Source organism: Zeugodacus cucurbitae, chromosome 5 (genome assembly GCF_028554725.1).
Source record: "Zeugodacus cucurbitae isolate PBARC_wt_2022May chromosome 5, idZeuCucr1.2, whole genome shotgun sequence".
In the NCBI taxonomy this organism is placed as follows: Eukaryota; Metazoa; Arthropoda; class Insecta; order Diptera; family Tephritidae; genus Zeugodacus; species Zeugodacus cucurbitae.
Genome location: NC_071670.1, coordinates 64,033,237 through 64,050,691, shown reverse-complemented (window position 1 = coordinate 64,050,691; position 17,455 = coordinate 64,033,237). Strand labels below are relative to the sequence as shown.

Sequence of the window (17,455 nt, the reverse complement as noted above, 5' to 3'; positions counted from 1 at the left end):
AACATATCATTGAGATGGAAGGAAACTATTACAAACCCAGTTTCATTGAAATCGGTCGAGTAGTTCCTGAGATATGGTTTTTGACCCATAAGTGGGCGACGCCAGGCCCATTTTCCATTTTGTAAAAAAAATCTGAGTGCAGCTTCCATCTGCCATTTCTTATGTGAAATTTAGTGTTTCTGCCGTTTTTCGCTAGCGAGTTAACCCACTTTTAGTAATTTTCAACCTAACCTTTGTATGAGAGGTGGGCGTGGTTATTATCCGATGTCTTTCATTTTTTGACTGTACTAAGAAGTGGCGAAACAAAACGACTGCAGAAAGTTTGGTTTATATAGCTCTATTGATTTCCGAGATATGTACAATAAACCAATTTGAGGTCGGGACCACGCCCACCTCCCCAAAAAAATTACATCCAAATGTGCTCCTCCCTAATGGGATCCTATGTTCCAAATTTCATTTTCATAACTTTATTTATGGCTTAGTTATGACACTGTATAGGTGTTCGGTTTCCACCATTTTGTGGGCGTGGCAGTGGACCGATTTTGCCCACTTTCGAAAGCAAGGCCATTTCCTCAGGGTGCCAAGGAACATGTGTTCCATGTTTCATTAAGATATCTTAATTTTTACTCAAGTTATCGCTTGCACGGACAGACGGACGGACAGACATCCGGATTTCAAATCCACTCGTCATCCTGATCATTTATGTATATATAACCCCATATCTAACTCTTATATTTCTTGGTGATACAAACAACCGTTATGTGAACAAAACTATTATACTCTGTGCAACAGGTTGCGAGAGTATAAAAAACTAAATACCAACTAAATGCTCTTTCGTATGATAATAAACATTTCCCATTAAATTTGAATTTTCTGCGTTTTTTTCTTTAAAAAAGTAGGGACTCTTCATAATACATTAAATACTGGACAATTGGACAGTACTATTTTTATTATATGTAGCTATTACCCAGAACTCACACTCAACCGGAAACCGAAAACCTCATCAATGTATGAATTGTTAAAGAAACTTTCTAAGAAGAGCACCTAACGAAACTTAACTAAGAAGACAATACAAAAGCGATAATTTGGGTGTAACAAAAATATATATATTTTACCAACCATACCAGATACTACTTGACCGACCCTCGTAAAAAGTCGATACAAAATTTGTGTTAATTAGATAAATATGTTTTATCAGAAAAGAAATTACGTTACACAGCTTCAAACGATGCCGCGATATGTCATTACAAGCACAAGCAATGAGAACAATGTGATAGGTTTACAAGAAATCACTTAATGATACGCATATATAAGAAACCGCTAAAAAGAATCTCACATTAGTATAACTTAGATACACGGAAATATTGGAACACGCTTTATGTCGAAGATGAGTGCCACTTTCAACTTTTTCATCTGCACCATATTGGCCATTGTAGCAACGGCTTTAAGTGCTTCGGATCGAGAACCGTTAAGTACGACAACTACCACGACCGTTGAGCACTTCACATTGGGCAGCACCGTGGACGGTATAATTTTCGCTTAAAATCAATTTTTTATATTAAATATTAATTACGTATTTAATTTATTAGGCGCAATACCGATTTATCAATTTCAAGAAACCGTTACACCTAATATTGACCAAAGCGATATAGTCGTAAATATTCAATATCCGCAGCCGAACGCTGACACTACCGATAACGATGTCGTTGCCGAAGAAGTTATTACGAAAGTCAGTTTGTATCTGGAGGGCGATGAGGGTTTTACATCTCAAGCTTACACCATATCGGGTGGCATAGGTGAGCGCAGCATTACGCTACAGGTGCTCGTCACAAATACAGAGTCACTACGCTATATTGTGATTATTGATGGTTTAAAAGCTTAAGTGGAAAAAAAATTAAAATCTACAAAAATAATAAAAACTTTAAGTGAAAGACGTAGTTTGTTTATTAAATGTTAAGAATAAAATCGAATACTGTTGTTTAAGTCAAAAGGCCACTAGAGCAATTAAGAATTTAGTGAAGCAAAGTTAAAATGAGATAAAATTTTGAAATTAATTAGATATCTTTATTAAAACACCAGAATTTCGAAAAAATTTTACTATCATTTTAGCTTGATACACTCGACCCAGCAATCCTTGAACTTCTTTATCGCGTGTAAGAACCATTAGGTGTTCTAGGGGTCTGCAACGGAGGCCACATCATTCGATTGAAATTTCTGACCGCCAAATTTGCAGTATACGCTGGACTCAGCAGCAAGTCTTAGTTCGACTAATTTTTATCTTTTTATCTAATGGAAAATTTTTTGCAATATTTCATCAAATGGATTCAATACTTCGGTATAGAAAAGCGCTGTGACCCTTTAGTTAGGAAGTCCATGCAGATCATAAATTGTATATCACGAAAAACGATGATCATCACCTCTCCGAATGATAGAGCAGGCTCGAAAGTTGCTAAACACTTTGAAAGAATACCAAAAAAATTAAGATGCGAAATTCCAGTTCCAAATTGTTTTACTGTTGTAGCATAGTGTTGTTGATTAAAGAATTTGCTTCTCGATCAGCAGACAGTCTGTCGTCTCAAACTTGTACTCTCAGTCGTTGTGCTGCACTGCAACGGGAGAGTTGATAATTAGAACAGAATCTCGTTTTCGCGATTTTTTTTTCGAAACAATTTGTATATTATTCCAGTTACTATTGTGCCATTTGTAGTATCAAATCGTGTAGATATATGTATGTTAGCAAATGTTTGGAGACCTTGAAAATAAAATAAGTGCCGAACAAGTGAAGTGAAAATATCAAAACAAAGTAATCAGCAAACTAAAACAAAGCATTCATTATCGTCTATAAGACGCACACCAGCAGCGCCCGAAAGCGATCATTTCGATGTATGTACTGTGATTAGCAATGTTCTCCCAGCTTCAAGTAATTTGTAAAATCTGAACGGGCGAGTAATGTTAGACAGATTGCTGACATTTCCGACAGCCTATCTCGCCGAGCGATTGTCGCAGGTGTTTTCAAGCCACTTTTTTTTTGTTGTGAATTGAGCATAAATTGAGTTGGCGAAAAAAAGAGAGTGAAAAAAAAATATATATTTTTCAAGATCAGTTCAGATTGCGAGGAGTTCAAATCTGTGTGAATTAAAACGCTCTTTGCAGTGATTTTTTTTACTCTCACTCTCTTACTCGCTCTCTATTCGCACATTAAATTGTTTAATCTCGATTACTGTTCTTTAATGATGTTTACAACGCATAAGCTTTATCTCGTATTAAAATTGTGCTTTTCTGCGCATTTTGCTCTAGAAACACTTTTGGCGACATCCGCTGCTGAAATCGGTGAGTACCATCTGCAAGTGCAAGTGTGCGAAATTTTGTGAATTTCAACAATAATTAGTAAAAAAAAAAATTAAAAAACTCGAATGCTACTAAAAAATTGGAACCAGTTTTCTGCGAATCTTGATCCAATTTCAACGATAACCTTTGCTCGTACACTTTAGGAATGGATTTTTCGCCATTAAATCATATAAACTCTTATCTTATACGTAAATATGTATGTACGTTATGTACAGTGTTGTTGTTGCAGTTATTTTTAAGTTTAAACATTATATTTAATAAATGTTACCAGCAATAACAGTTGAATGTGACGTGATGTGTTGCTCATACATATACATAACTAAATTGTGAAAATTATGATGTGATGTGATGTGAAATGTTAACGAATTGAATAAATATAATATCTAATAAATTAAATAATAATATAAATTAATTGTGTTAAAGTGATGTACTAATATAAATAGAACGATGTGATCTTTCATCATATGATCTGTTGTCACGTGATATTTCTTTTTACAAAAATTCATAAAAATTTATAAAAAAAACTTTATATTTAATATTATAACAGCCAGTTAGTTGAAGTGAAGCTTTCATCGTAGTTTTTGCAATAAATCATAAAAGCTGAAATGACATACTGTGATGTGATGTGATGTCACCTGTCGTGATGAAACATAAACATTTTCTACGTATGTGTTTACAATCTAATTTATATACATATGTATTATTGTGTGCTTTATTTGAATTCTGATCTGATGACAAGCTCTAACGGATTTCACTTGTGATGTGATGTCATATTCTGACTGATAATTTGAATAAAATGAAGTGAAGTGCGCTGTGATGCGATAATAATATTTATTATGACTGATTTAACCTAGTAAATGTTATTTTGATAATACTGTGTGATTTTATACCATGGAACGACAAGATGATACGATGCGATAATAATGATTGCGATGTTACAGATTTTAATTTTATGCGATGTGATATTGTGTTAAATGACATTGTACTCGTAAGATGTGATGTCATACTCAGCCTAATTTTATGATAATTAATTATGCGAATATTTGAAAAATATTTACTGTGTGAAGTGATGCGTTGCCTCGATATGATGTTACAATGCGTTAATAATCATTGTGATCTTACTGATTTTAATTTAATTATATTTTGCAATGTGATGTGATGTCATGGCATGATGTTACGATGTGATATTTTAGTGAATTGGCTGTCTATAAATTATACTACTCCGTATGATTTAAGTATTATATGCTCGACTTGATAGAATATTATGAGAATGATGTTACTCGTTAGACTCTGGACAAAAAGACTGAAAATATTGTTTTTAAAACTTAAAAGTCTCAATGATTAGTAAAATGAGCTCTATAGTTGCAGTGGATCCTTTTAAATATTATAATTTCAGTTGACTTTTCTGAAAGTTGGTTTCGGTATACCTGAGGCTCTAAGTCTACCGTTCTTTATGAAATTAACTTATTATGGCATTCTCGCTAATTTCTAACCTGATTATATAATATTATTAAAGTAAATCAATAAGATAGCTAAGCATAAAAGCATATCCATAAAAGCATTCCATACTTACAAAATTAATACAAGTTATTTCTAGAAAATATAGAATATCAAAAACATAACACATACATACGAAATATCTTCCAACTAAAAATATTATATTTCTCAACTTCCACTTTTTCACAGAGGGCAATGCATGTGAAATCAAACAAGGTGTGTTTGGACAATGCGCGTTACCACGTGATTGTCCTGATATTGCCAAGCGAATGCAAAATCTCGGACTTACGAAAGCCGATGTGAAACGTTGTGGTTTTACGATCTATGAAGAGATCATCTGCTGTCCCATCGTAAACGATCGCACTTTGCTGGGCATCTTTAATACCACAGATGATTTTCTAAGAGGCGACAATAACTCAAATGGTGCCAACGCAACACGTGGTGACTTCGGCGGCACTCAAGACCGAAAAGCAAAAAAAGCTTGTCGCCTACTAGATGACTACGCCGAGCCTTACACCGTGCCACATATATTAGGCGGCTCACCGGTGGCACCGGGCGAATATCCACATATGGCTGCAATTGGCTATGCGCCGATCAATCCACAAAACTCAACATATGAGTTCCGCTGTGGTGGTACACTAATCGACAAACGTTTTGTGCTCACAGCGGCGCATTGTGTCAATCGACCGGACAGCAAACCGATTATTGTACGTTTGGGTGCAACGGATTTCAATAATCCCGAACAGATGAAAAATGCAATCGATGTGCCAATTGAGGTAATATTACTATTATACTAAAGAAAAAAGAATACGTATTTATAATTTACTATTATTTAGGCTCTCTACCCACACATGAATTACCGGAATTTGGAAAAGTATGATGATATTGCCATAATAGAGCTGAAAAATGATGTTGAATACTCTTCTCTAGTATTTCCAGTTTGCCTACACACAGATCTAGCTGATCCGCCACCGACAGTGACGCTCAATGTAACCGGTTGGGGCGTCACTGATTTGAAAAGTAAATATTGACAGCTACAATTATCAAAAAACCAGCGAAAATAATGAATTTCTTTCTTACAACAGCACGTCAAAAGTCGAATGTTCTCCTAATGGCTAGCGTCAAGGCTATTTCAATAGAGAACTGCAGTAAGGCATATGCGCGCAGCAGTTTCTTACCAAGTCGTGGTATTTTGCCCACACAAATTTGCGCCAGCGATCCGGATTTCATTAGTGACGCCTGTTGGGGTGATTCTGGTGGACCGCTCAATCTCATCATTGACAAAAAGTATCGAAAAATGAATGTGATTGGCATTGTGTCGGCCGGTGATGGTTGCGCTAGCGTCACTCCCAGTCTTTATACAAGAGTTGCGGCATATCTGGACTTTATTGAGGACATTGTTTGGAAGAATCTGTGACGTTGCCAAGGAATATTTGTACATAAAACATTGGTTTAAGTGCTTATGAGCTTAAAAGTTATTTTTAATTTAAAGAGTATCATACCTTAAAGCAGTTTGGGAGAGGATTGCCAATTGTAACTATAATCTAACTATACAGATTTAACGGTTAAATTTTTCATGACCATTTCTTTTTTACTAAAATTTCAAGTTAGAATTAGTATAAAATGACAATACTAATACTTTTATGTAAATAAACTACGCGTTACAACTTTTATACGAAAAACGTTTTCTTTTTATTCATTTTTAATTGTAACCGATGACGCAGTAGTAGTTTTATCATTTTGCGAAAACAAGCTTTATTTCGGCTATAACCCGTTAAAAGCTCTCAAAAGCTACAGAAAAAGTTCGGAGAATCCTTCGACTTCATAAAAAATCAATGTGCGGGAGCTCATTCCTTATTACACTGACATACATATTTGGATTAAGAGGATACTGAAGTTCGCTGGATCTCTCCTGAAAACAATTATAGTTAAAGCCTGGCGGTTACCCTAGATTAGATATGTCGTATAAAGCAGTCTCTCCACCCGCAATAGTAGTAAATTATTATGAAAATTTGACTTCGAAGATTCGATTTCGAAATTTCAACTTCGGTAAACGCCGGTAGTAGTAGATAAAGAGCACGTAGCATCGGCGCCACAGTCTCACTATACAAGTATTTATAGTATATCAACAATTGGTAAAAAGTACGTAGAGACTTCAATGACTACAGGGTGTGCAAAAATTTGGGTCGGTACACCCTGTGACACACCGTGTTACAGTATTTAGATTAATACTTTAACCAGTTGGAACCCATAATATCCAATATAAGTGACAAGTTTAAATATAAGACCATAGCAACGTGCCGTGTTTACAAGTGCTTCAAAAGTACTCACCCACAATAAAGTTATATTTATAGAATATCTTTTTTTACCTTTTCTTGGAAGTACTTACCAATTATAACTACATGTACATACGTATAATGTAAGTATGATAACATACTTGTCCGTCAAGTGCTAATAATCCCATCGACTTCAGACAATTATCTAGTTTTAACGCTTGGACTATCTGACTGACTTACCCACCGTTTAGTTGAGTAAATAAACACATTGCAATTTCAAGTATGCACTACTCGAAAGTACTCGTGTTGTCATATAGGAAGCATGTGCCACATATATGTATTTACACACATATATATATAATGGTCCAAATTGCTTTGCGATCTTATGTAAAATCTGTCTGTATGCGCATGTGTGTACGAGTACGACGCCATAAAAGCGATTATCAGCTGTGATAAAGAAATATATTAGCCTCTGAATTCAAATTGCAATGAATTGAGTGTTTTTGCGTACTTTCCGTAGGCGCTAGCGTTGCCAATAAAGTCGTACGACCGTCGTGCCAATATAAACAAAATATTAACTTATTTCCAGATGATAAGAAAGTAATTATAAATTTTGCCAAAGATAGAATCAATTGCGAAAGTCGCGCACCGAGTTTGTTGTCTAGAAAATACTTACAAACGCACGACATTAATAAATTTATACCATTTTGTTTTTTTATTTTTTTCCCTATTGAATTTCTTTTAATTATAAATTCTGCTTGTAATCTCTGGAATACGTCAATTGTTTACTGTCATAAGTAATAAAATTATAACGTAAAACCAAATTGTAAACAACCAAGCAAACATTATAATTTTAACTTTCCTCGACAGAAAAGTTCGACTGCAACGCATAGTTTCAGAGTACCCAGAGCTTTTGCGGAGAGAATTTGTTATTGAAGGCCAGCTTTAAGTGTCAACTGTAAGAGATACATTTTATGGAACAACTCTAAAAATATAAATAATAGTAGAAAACAGTAAGTTTATTATGAAAGTGAAGAGAAATAAATAGATGTTACGAATTGTATCGGTTCTCTAAGCATGAAAAAACTTATGTATGTTAGAAAATCATTGGCCTTTTTCGAGAATGTTAAAATTATTTACATTCCATTGCTTTTTTTGGAAATTCGTTAACAAAATTTCGACTTCGAAAAATCAATTTCGAGAATTCGACTTCGAATTTTTACATTCACCGCTGTAATAGTAGGATTTAGTCTAGTACTTGATTTTCGATTTTGAAGAAAGAAATAGAAATTAGGACAGTTGAATTACGTTTCTTTTTTGAAATTTCATTTACGAAATTTTGACTTCGAAAAATTAATTTCGAAAATTCGACTTCGAAAATTCAACTTCGAATTTTTTTCATCGCTGTAATAGTAGGATTCAGTCAGTCTGCGTTTTACACAACTATAACTAATTACTTGGTGTCATAGCCGCAACATAATGCGTCCGTGACAACCCACCGGTGGATAGTGATTTCGAAACCCGAACAAAAAAAAAACAGGAAATATTTTATACTGTAATAATATTTTATACTCGTAATTTCGAGTGTATTTCCGACATATTTCCACGAAGAAACCAAAAACGTTTACACAAAACGCATAATAAAATTGTTTCAATTTTAAGTAAAATTAAAATGTTCAGTAAAAAAAATATTACGCCAAACCTATTATTATTTATATTGTAATTATTATTCATATAAAATATTGCGGAAACTCAACAAGTTCAGTTTTTATAGCAAAGATGTACATATGTTACTACGCTCAACGTAGCATCATTATTATTGTTTTTTTTTTTTGTTTCTCTTTAATTGTCATTATTTCAATTTCACTTAAAATCACAGTTTTATTAAGTCAACTTTGTTTGTTCTTTAAGTTTTCCAGAGATAGAAATTTTTGCTCAACAAAAATTATTTTATGTATTATTTATCAATGTAACGGCACACACTACGTACAGCTAATAACCATAAATGAACATCTCAAACTCGACAAAATTGGTCTTATTGCAGGCAATAAGTATCTCACAATACGATTTGTTAATACCGCCATCAACGAAGAATGTATCCGCGTCTTCTGAGGAAACAGCCGCGTAGATTTCCACCTGAGTTATAATATTGGAATCGGTGCCTTTGGCTGGGTAACGTAACAGTGCCTCAACATCTTCACCCTTGGTGAATTGCGTTGAGTCCTGGAAGTTGAGTATCAAGCGATCGCCTGTAAAGAATATGTGAAAATAGTATAAGTAAAAGAGTCTTAAAGTAAAAGAGTCTTGGAAGGCACGAATAATATAAGTACACATGTAAATATTCTCTTAGGTACTTTGAACCGTCGGTAATATAGAATTATCGTTCGATAACAACGAGTTGACATTTTTTCTGAAGATTCATGTTCTAAGATTTAGTAAAGTTCGAATTTTACCGAAAATAGTCGTTTTCGAATTTAAAAGTTTTGACTGTGAAATTCTTATTATTTTAAATTAACTGGTAGAGAAAGTACTTGACTCCCACATAGCAAGATAAATCTTTTTAAAAGCCATATTATTTAAAGTCAGCAAATCTCTTGTGTTCTTGACATAAAACAGACACCGAATTCTTCGAAATTATATGTTTTTATCAAAATAATTTACGGTTCAAATCTGTCACACTTGACTAAAGTTTCATATACTTTCAAAAACGCCGTAAAATTTCGTCTCGTAGTATCAACAACAAAAGCAATTACCAATGTCACTCACCTGAAATCCTCTTGCCCGATGTGAATACATATTGCCCGCCGACATAATGATTTTTGTTGAACAAAGACATGGCGGCATTTGGATTTTGCACTATGTAACGTGTTTCATCGTTTACAGTTTGAATTTCCGAATATTTCAAATCGACCGCTAATACACAATTAACGCAGATCAAGACAATCGTGCACTTCCGCAATGTGTCAAACATGTTTGTTATTGTTTTTTTGTTTTTTTGTCTTCGAATTCGAACACACTTTCTCAGCACTTTTGTATTATTTTTTGTATGGACTTGAGTTTCACAGAGAAATTTTGTTGCAGCTCATCTATATGGCAAACGCGTCCGTTGTCGACTGAACGTTTTCCCAATCAATCACTCCCCGAATGGCTCAAGTGAGTTTTTATAGCAAAAAGCTTGCGTAGATAGAGATAGAGTTGAACGCTTGGACCCAACCACAAATTTTGCAAATAAATTAGCTCTTCTATGAACAGGTAGATATTACTCAATACAACTGTATGTTCATGTATAGATATCATAGAACATTCTGCCATTATCAATATACATAGAATACTCTCTATTTTCCACTCTCCATTCTTTGCTAACTTCATGGCAGCGGCCAGGGACTTCCAGGTAGTAAGTGGCACATCAACTGAAATTCTGAAATGTTATCAATGCGAAAAATATGACTCTCACTAATTTCTCAAAATTTGGTACTAAATGTACACGAACGAGTAGATACGCTTGCGTCTGTGTTAGTTTGTGATAAGATTATTGTAATGATAGGAGAACTCTCGCAAGCTCAGGTGAAAGCGTCATTCATTCATCATAGAGAAATGTGTACGCATCTGTACTCGAATTATGTTGGCCCTATGTGGCACCAATTTGTGCTTTTGTAAATACATATATGAATTTCTATATCTTCTAGAAATATTTACAACATTATAAAATTTGTTTTTTTTTTGTTGACCGTGTTTTATGATGCTTTTATCACTTCTAATTTGATATACTGCTATATGTATACATTACTAATTGAAATATTAAAACTATTTTCTAATTAAATTAAGGTGTGTCAATATAAACAGGGTGACCTGAATCAAAATTTTGTGTGAAGTTCCTCCTATTTCCTTTTCTGAACCGGAGTGAACTAGATCTACTATCGTATAATAGATTTGACGACAGTAGATTCCTAACTCAACATGCTCATTTAGCGCCGAACTATCTGTGAAAAACTCCCTTTGGCTCCCACGTCACTGTTGACAGTCATAACTTCGAGGTCGTAGATAATTTCGTATACCTGGGAACCAGCATCAACAACACGAACAATGTCAGCCTCGAAATCCAGCGCAGAATAACTCTTGCCAACAGATGCTACTTTGGACTGAGTAGGCAATTGAACAGTAAAGTCCTCTCTCGACGAACCAAAATCAAGCTCTACAAGTCGCTTATCATTCCAGTCCTGCTTTACGGTGCAGAAGCTTGGACGATGTCAACATCAGATTAGACGACACTAGGAGTTTTCGAGAGGAAAATTTTGCGTAAGACTTATGGTCCTCAGAACATTGGCAACGGCGAATACCGCAGACGATGGAACGATGAGCCGTACGAGTTATACGACGACATTGACATAGTTCAGCGAATAAAAAGACAGCGGCTACGCTGGCTAGGTCATGTTGTCCGAATGGACGAAAACACTCCAGCTCTGAAAGTGTTCGATGCAGTACCCGCCGGAGGAAGCCGAGGAAGGGGAAGGCCTCCACTCCGTTGGAGGCACCAGGTGGAGAGCGACCTGGTTACACTTGGGATCTCCAACTGGCGCCGAACTGCGAAGGAGAGAGTGAGGTGGCGCACTATCGTCGATTCGGCTATAACCGGCTAAACGGTTGCAACGCCAATCACATACTTACATCTGTGAAAAACAAAACTGAAGTCTTAGAATCAGACGCTGGAACAAACTCGGCAACATAGTAATTCATATATTAAAAATAGAGGAAGCTTAAAACGTCCAATTTAAAGGCACCCAATAACCTCAACTTCAGATCTAACTGTCAAATTTGTCACTGTGTTAACTCGTAAACGGTATTTAGATATTTTCAAGAACAGAGCTGATCAGCCTCTACATATACTCTCCCGTAAAGGACGTTCTTGAACTGATTTTCTATCATAATTTGGAATTCCATGACCTTACTGTCGCAAAGAAGATTTTAAAATGGATTTTTATTAAAAAATGCATATTTTACACAAGTCTAAATTTATCATGAGCTTATATAATCGATTTTGGCGAGCCATTATGGAAAATAATATATAGGAAATTCTTCACCGCAATGTGCTTCTGCATAATAACTAAGTCATGCCATAATGGAGTGATGCGATATCTACCTTCATTGCGGACCAATCTGACTGTCTAATCCTAACCTACCTTACAAACGTGTCGGAATCTAGAGCGATCGAAACAGTCCAGCTGCAAAGACACCCGCAATTTCCACAAGAGCCGGTTCTACGATACCGGAAAGTAACCCAGGTTTTATACGGCCAAGGGCTGTTATTTCGGAGATCTAACACTGTTTGTTCGGTAAGTACATTCCATATAAACCTTTTCAAATCCTATCGAGAAATGGGCGGTCTATGAGCACCCCTAATACAATTTGGTAATACACATAAATATAAATAAATATAAAGCGTGTATTCAATTTTTTTTAACACTTATTATAATTTATATCTGGTCGTGGAATATTCGTGCGTTTTAATTAAAAGATAACACCGTTTCAACGAAACGTAAATTAAAGAAAGCAGAACACTGCTGCTTTCTATTTGCGTAACATTGTTTATCAGTTATAAATTAATTTATATATAATATATTTAAATTTGTGACCTGATAGGATATTCACATTAGCAATCCGATTAAAAACTCAATGCATAATCCATTTCATAACATATGTAAAGTTTCAAAAAACATTCGACATATTTCTCATACGAAATCTGCGATAGTCAGCCATCCTTCAAGAATCCTTTAAAGATTTCTTTAACTCTGTTTCAGAGCGAGCGATGAAGATTTCAAGACAGCTCTCTGGTTCGAACAGAATGACACGATGAACTATATAACCTCAAAATAGATAAAGCGTGAGATCCTATTGGATGAGACTCTTTATCCCAAAAGAACAGAAAAGGGTGAGTGCGGAATTTCTTTTGCTTCGGTAATAATATCTTTAATTACCATACAGTAATAGACATCGAGAACTTAATTGACTAAATGCACTTAAGTATAAGTATATCGAGATCTTCCCTACTCTACTGCGGCCTCATTTAACATTCAAAACTCTTTAGATTTTTAAATACAACTCATTAGTTCAATTTCTATCGGGGTTACCCAACCCAAATCTATAGCCTGCACAAAGCACATAAACAATTTCCTGTTCTGCAGCCCAAAAGTAGCGATTTGTCAGCTCTTAATTATTTTAGGCGTGCAAGACCTGATAGGAGTGGTAATAAACTTTTATCACTTCACGCATGCAATCGCCTGCTGATTATCAGTTTGCATCTTATACCATGGCACTTAACTGTATTTATATATATCAACACACCTGTCAAATTGACTTCACTTGAAAATATTCGATTATTCGATTAGTTTAATTAGAAATTGGCTATAAGCAATTTAAATAATTTGAATTTCACTCCTCAGCATTTTTATTGAATTTCTACTTATCTGCAACTGAAGTGTACACCTATAAATACGTTTTAAAAAAGGCGCTAATACTTATTTTTAGAATATCAGATGTCACACCTTCTCTTCGTACCACTTGAAGCTAAAGCTCACAAACTCCACCTTATAGAATTGCGCTGCGGGCTTTGAACGAGAACGATTTAAGTCTCGAAAGACTGTGGGAGCCTAACCGAAGATAGATAAAGCAAAAATTATTATGGAAAGCGGAACTTTCCTCCTCATCTTCAACCTCGACTTATGACTGGATTTCCAATCATATATATAAAAATGCAAAAGATATGACTCCAAACACAAGATGTTTCTCTTCTACAGAGCTTTTTCTATCTTTAGTTATGATTGAGAAAGAATTTGAAACAATGTGAAGTTAGTTGTGGTTGCCACAGATATTCTCCCCCTTAATATGGTTTTTTTTTTCGTAAAGGACCTATAGAAGATAAAAAAAACGAATGCATTCAATATCATGAATAAAAAACAGATTTCCGCTAAACTTTAAACGTAAAGTATTTTGCTAAATAAATAATTTAATTTTCAGAAGATCTATTGATAAATTAATACTTGAAAGTCACGTAAATATTTGTTTAGGAATATTATATGGAAATATTTATAGACATATTAATGTACTCTTAGGTGTGACGTTTTTTTATAAATATCCTAATCTATAAAAGATAATACGCCCGTGTCGGAGAAGATAGTGGTCGCCCCTTTTCAATGACTTCGACGAAACAGCATGCTGAAAATAAAAATACAACAATAAAAATAAAATAACAAAAATTTTTTTCAAAATAGGAGTGTAGATGGGAATTTGGGCACGGGAATTCCAAACAATCCCATAATTGTAATACTGCCTGACAATTGGACCCGACAATATAATGAAATAGTTTGGAATTAAATGCTTTGGTATTAAATTGAACTAGATTTGGTATGTAATTTCAACCTGAGAGTGTAAGAACCAACGTCATAGAGTAGAGGAGACCTTAAAAGACCAGATTCAGAGCTCTATGCTTGCTGGAACTTTCGTGCTTCCACCGGTATTTCGTGCTTTTCTAATCCATTGAAGAGACATTATGCTCAACATTATAATCCCCACACTCATACATCCCTGTGAGTTGCTTTCAATACCAAGAAATATAGGAACGATTGATTGTGATTATTATCAGTTCAGTCAACCATAATCAGGTACCCCAACAGCGGCTTATCTGACACTCTTTAATAGATAAATTTAATAATACACGAGCGCTGAAAAAGGGTTAAAGCGATGGAAGCACTAAACATTATTATACGGGAAGGGGCGTTTAATCTATCGTAAGGCTAGGAACATAATGAACTGATTATTTGCTAGTAGTAGTTATGTCTTCCTAGTTGACTTTCTGAATTTTCATTCATTCGACTGTCTTGGCGTAGAGTCACTATGTTTTCAGCCTAAAATGGGTACATATTTACTCTCCATATCTTTTTTTTTTTTTTTTGTTTTGTCATAATATTTGCCTTATCGAAAATATTGATTTGGCGAGAACAGATTTCCACGCGCCAATGTAACGGCTTTACATATCAGATAAATCAAAATTAACTGTGTATAAACGATTTGGTGGCATTTAATTTATAGGGGTATACCGAAATTTTGTGTTATTGTAATATTATGGTATTCAATGGGTTATATAGAGCAGAAGCTATTATGCGGAAATAAAGTAAGAGATTGAAAATAATATTACCCACCTGCAAAATATTCATACTCAGTATGAAAACAGTTACTATGAGCTCATAAAATATTTAGAGGTGCTTTGTATGTCTATGGTTCTGGTGCTATGTCACGTGGTGTGACGAATGCGCTGTTGATAGAACCGTTACTTAATATTTACTAGCCAGATTGTATTTTTCGTGATTTAATTAAAGTGAAACAAATAAAAGCGCACTCAACACCATCGATCGTATATTTGGTGAGGATTTGGAATATTTATGGAACCACTTGTGGCAATGAGTATTTTTCAATTTTGCCGAATAGTGACGTGAAATATACATATAGTGCGGTACTTAACCTCATATCTGTGTCGATAACATAGGCGAATGGGTACGTAATCGTATAATTTCGAATATTACTTGTATTCACTTCATTATATTTTGCGTCACATTTCGTTATTAGAATTTGATTTAGTTGAAAGAAATTTCTACGAAACACAGTCAACTTTGCTTTGGTAACTAGGAAGTTACCAGATTATCAGCAAGTAAATAGTAATCGTCATAAACTTACAGCTAATAATACTTTTACGCTTCCGTTTCGTTTTAGACTTATCATAGAATAATTCCGATTTGGATCGTCATGCTAAAAATGTGTTAATGAAGACATGACAGACATAGTTCGAGCCACATTGAGTTTAGACAGTCGATAGCCTTTCATTCATTTGAAAATTCACAATGTTACCCAAGTGTCTAATTTAGACTAGATAATCAGACAAATCTGGTTGACAGATAATCCAGATTTAATTCTGCCGTTTTATGTATCACAGTCCGTGAAATAAGAGTGACAAATCAGAGACTTCCTTCAACCTAGTGTCCTAAGTTCGATCTGTGAAGAAGCTATCACTGAGATGATTCTCCTTCGTGATTAGATCAGATCGGGACCTGTTGGACATACATATCTTCTTCTTCTTCTTGACTGGCGTAGACACCGCTTACGCGGTTATAGCCGAGTCCAAAACAGCGCGCCACGCATCTCTCCTTCTGGCAGTTTGGCGCCAATTGGTTATACCAAGCGAAGCCAGGTCCCTCTCCACCTGGTCCTTCCATCGGAGTGGAGGTCTCCCTCTTCCTCGGCTTCCACCAGCGGGTACTGCATCGAATACTCTCAGAGCTGGACTATGTCTATGTCGTCGAATAACACATACAGCTCATCATTCCATCGTCTTTATGAAAATTTGAACTATATGCAAAGTAAGTGGCGCTGGTTATATGAATTGTTCTTGGAATTGCTTAAGCATCCACCTTATTCTCCAGATCTGTCTTCCAATGAGTTTTCCATGTCCGCAGGCCTTGAAAAAGAATACACACAAGCAACAAAAGCTGTCATGTATATGTATTGTATTTGTATTATTCCGATAACAAATTATTTGCAAATGTTATAAAATATAGCAAATGAAGCATACTTTCAGGCTCTAGAACATTTATATGTTTATGTATTTGTTGAAAAATCAGTTTGCAAATCTACAGTGGCGACCACATTAACACTACACTAGAAATTAAAAATAAATGTATATACAATATTCTCAAGCTAAACAACCACATTACTGAGTTATGAAAGTCAAAATTTAGTTTATGAAATGTTTGAACCTGAAATTTGTTTTCAAGTGTTTTAGTCTAGTTTCGTTCGTTTTCATTTTATAACGTTATGATTTCTTACCGCAAACTCAAAAGTCCGATTTTCCGAGCTGGTTTCGGGAGCTGATTAACTTAAGGCAGTAGTCTGCTTTACAGGCTTCTAAAAATCGATTTTTTTGTTTTGTTTTAAATCTCTTCCAAAACTATCCAAGAATATGTCTTTAAAATTCCAGAGGCCAATTCGACATATTTTCGAGGCTAGAGCAGTTTTAGTGGCCGAGCGTCGAGCAGGTGCGAATGCCCAGGCAGTCTTTAAAGCGCTTTTTCTCGAGTTTTCATCTTCAACGGTGCCCGCGATAGCAAAAAGAATAGACATATGTCCGATCGAAAAAAACCAAAGTGATCTAGCTTCAGTATTAAATTATCTTCTATTTGAACTAAAAATGTTGGACAAAAGTATTATGTAAACTACTTGTTTTGCAAATTAAAGTCAATTTTTTTTCTTAAAAAGTGAATTTTTTTTTCAAACTTCGAAAAAATTTGGAA

At 34.9% G+C, this 17,455-nt stretch overlaps 3 protein-coding genes across 3 annotated transcripts; 2 read left to right on the top strand and 1 right to left on the bottom strand.

Moving 5' to 3' along the window:
• The first annotated feature begins 1,326 nt into the window (after positions 1-1,326).
• Positions 1,327-1,931, top strand: LOC105208805 (uncharacterized). The gene is made up of 2 exons (XM_011178854.3): positions 1,327-1,526; positions 1,590-1,931. Exons 1-2 carry the CDS (start codon positions 1,379-1,381, stop codon positions 1,880-1,882), a joined length of 441 nt encoding a protein of 146 aa, XP_011177156.2. The 5' UTR covers positions 1,327-1,378; the 3' UTR covers positions 1,883-1,931.
• A 667-nt stretch (positions 1,932-2,598) lies between these two features.
• LOC105208806 (serine protease Hayan) lies at positions 2,599-6,367 on the top strand. The gene is made up of 4 exons (XM_011178855.3): positions 2,599-3,330; positions 5,035-5,621; positions 5,682-5,865; positions 5,931-6,367. The coding sequence occupies exons 1-4, from the start codon at positions 3,231-3,233 to the stop codon at positions 6,260-6,262; spliced, it is 1,203 nt and encodes a 400-aa protein (XP_011177157.2). The 5' UTR covers positions 2,599-3,230; the 3' UTR covers positions 6,263-6,367.
• A 2,443-nt stretch (positions 6,368-8,810) lies between these two features.
• Positions 8,811-10,276, bottom strand: LOC105208807 (uncharacterized). Its single transcript, XM_011178856.3, has 2 exons — positions 9,888-10,276; positions 8,811-9,370 (listed from the first exon to the last, which is right to left on the bottom strand). The coding sequence occupies exons 1-2, from the start codon at positions 10,090-10,092 to the stop codon at positions 9,114-9,116; spliced, it is 462 nt and encodes a 153-aa protein (XP_011177158.1). The 5' UTR covers positions 10,093-10,276; the 3' UTR covers positions 8,811-9,113.
• Between the last annotated feature and the right edge of the window lie 7,179 nt (positions 10,277-17,455).

Coding starts and splice junctions, on each gene's coding strand:
- LOC105208805 (XM_011178854.3), top strand. CDS start 1,379: ATGTCGAAGATGAGTGCCACTTTCAACTTTTTCATCTGCACCATATTG. Junction 1,527..1,589: donor ATTGGGCAGCACCGTGGACG/GTATAATTTTCG, acceptor TTAATTTATTAG/GCGCAATACCGATTTATCAA.
- LOC105208806 (XM_011178855.3), top strand. CDS start 3,231: ATGATGTTTACAACGCATAAGCTTTATCTCGTATTAAAATTGTGCTTT. Junction 3,331..5,034: donor GACATCCGCTGCTGAAATCG/GTGAGTACCATC, acceptor ACTTTTTCACAG/AGGGCAATGCATGTGAAATC. Junction 5,622..5,681: donor CAATCGATGTGCCAATTGAG/GTAATATTACTA, acceptor ACTATTATTTAG/GCTCTCTACCCACACATGAA.
- LOC105208807 (XM_011178856.3), bottom strand. CDS start 10,092: ATGTTTGACACATTGCGGAAGTGCACGATTGTCTTGATCTGCGTTAAT. Junction 9,371..9,887: donor ATCGGGCAAGAGGATTTCAG/GTGAGTGACATT, acceptor TATTCTTTACAG/GCGATCGCTTGATACTCAAC.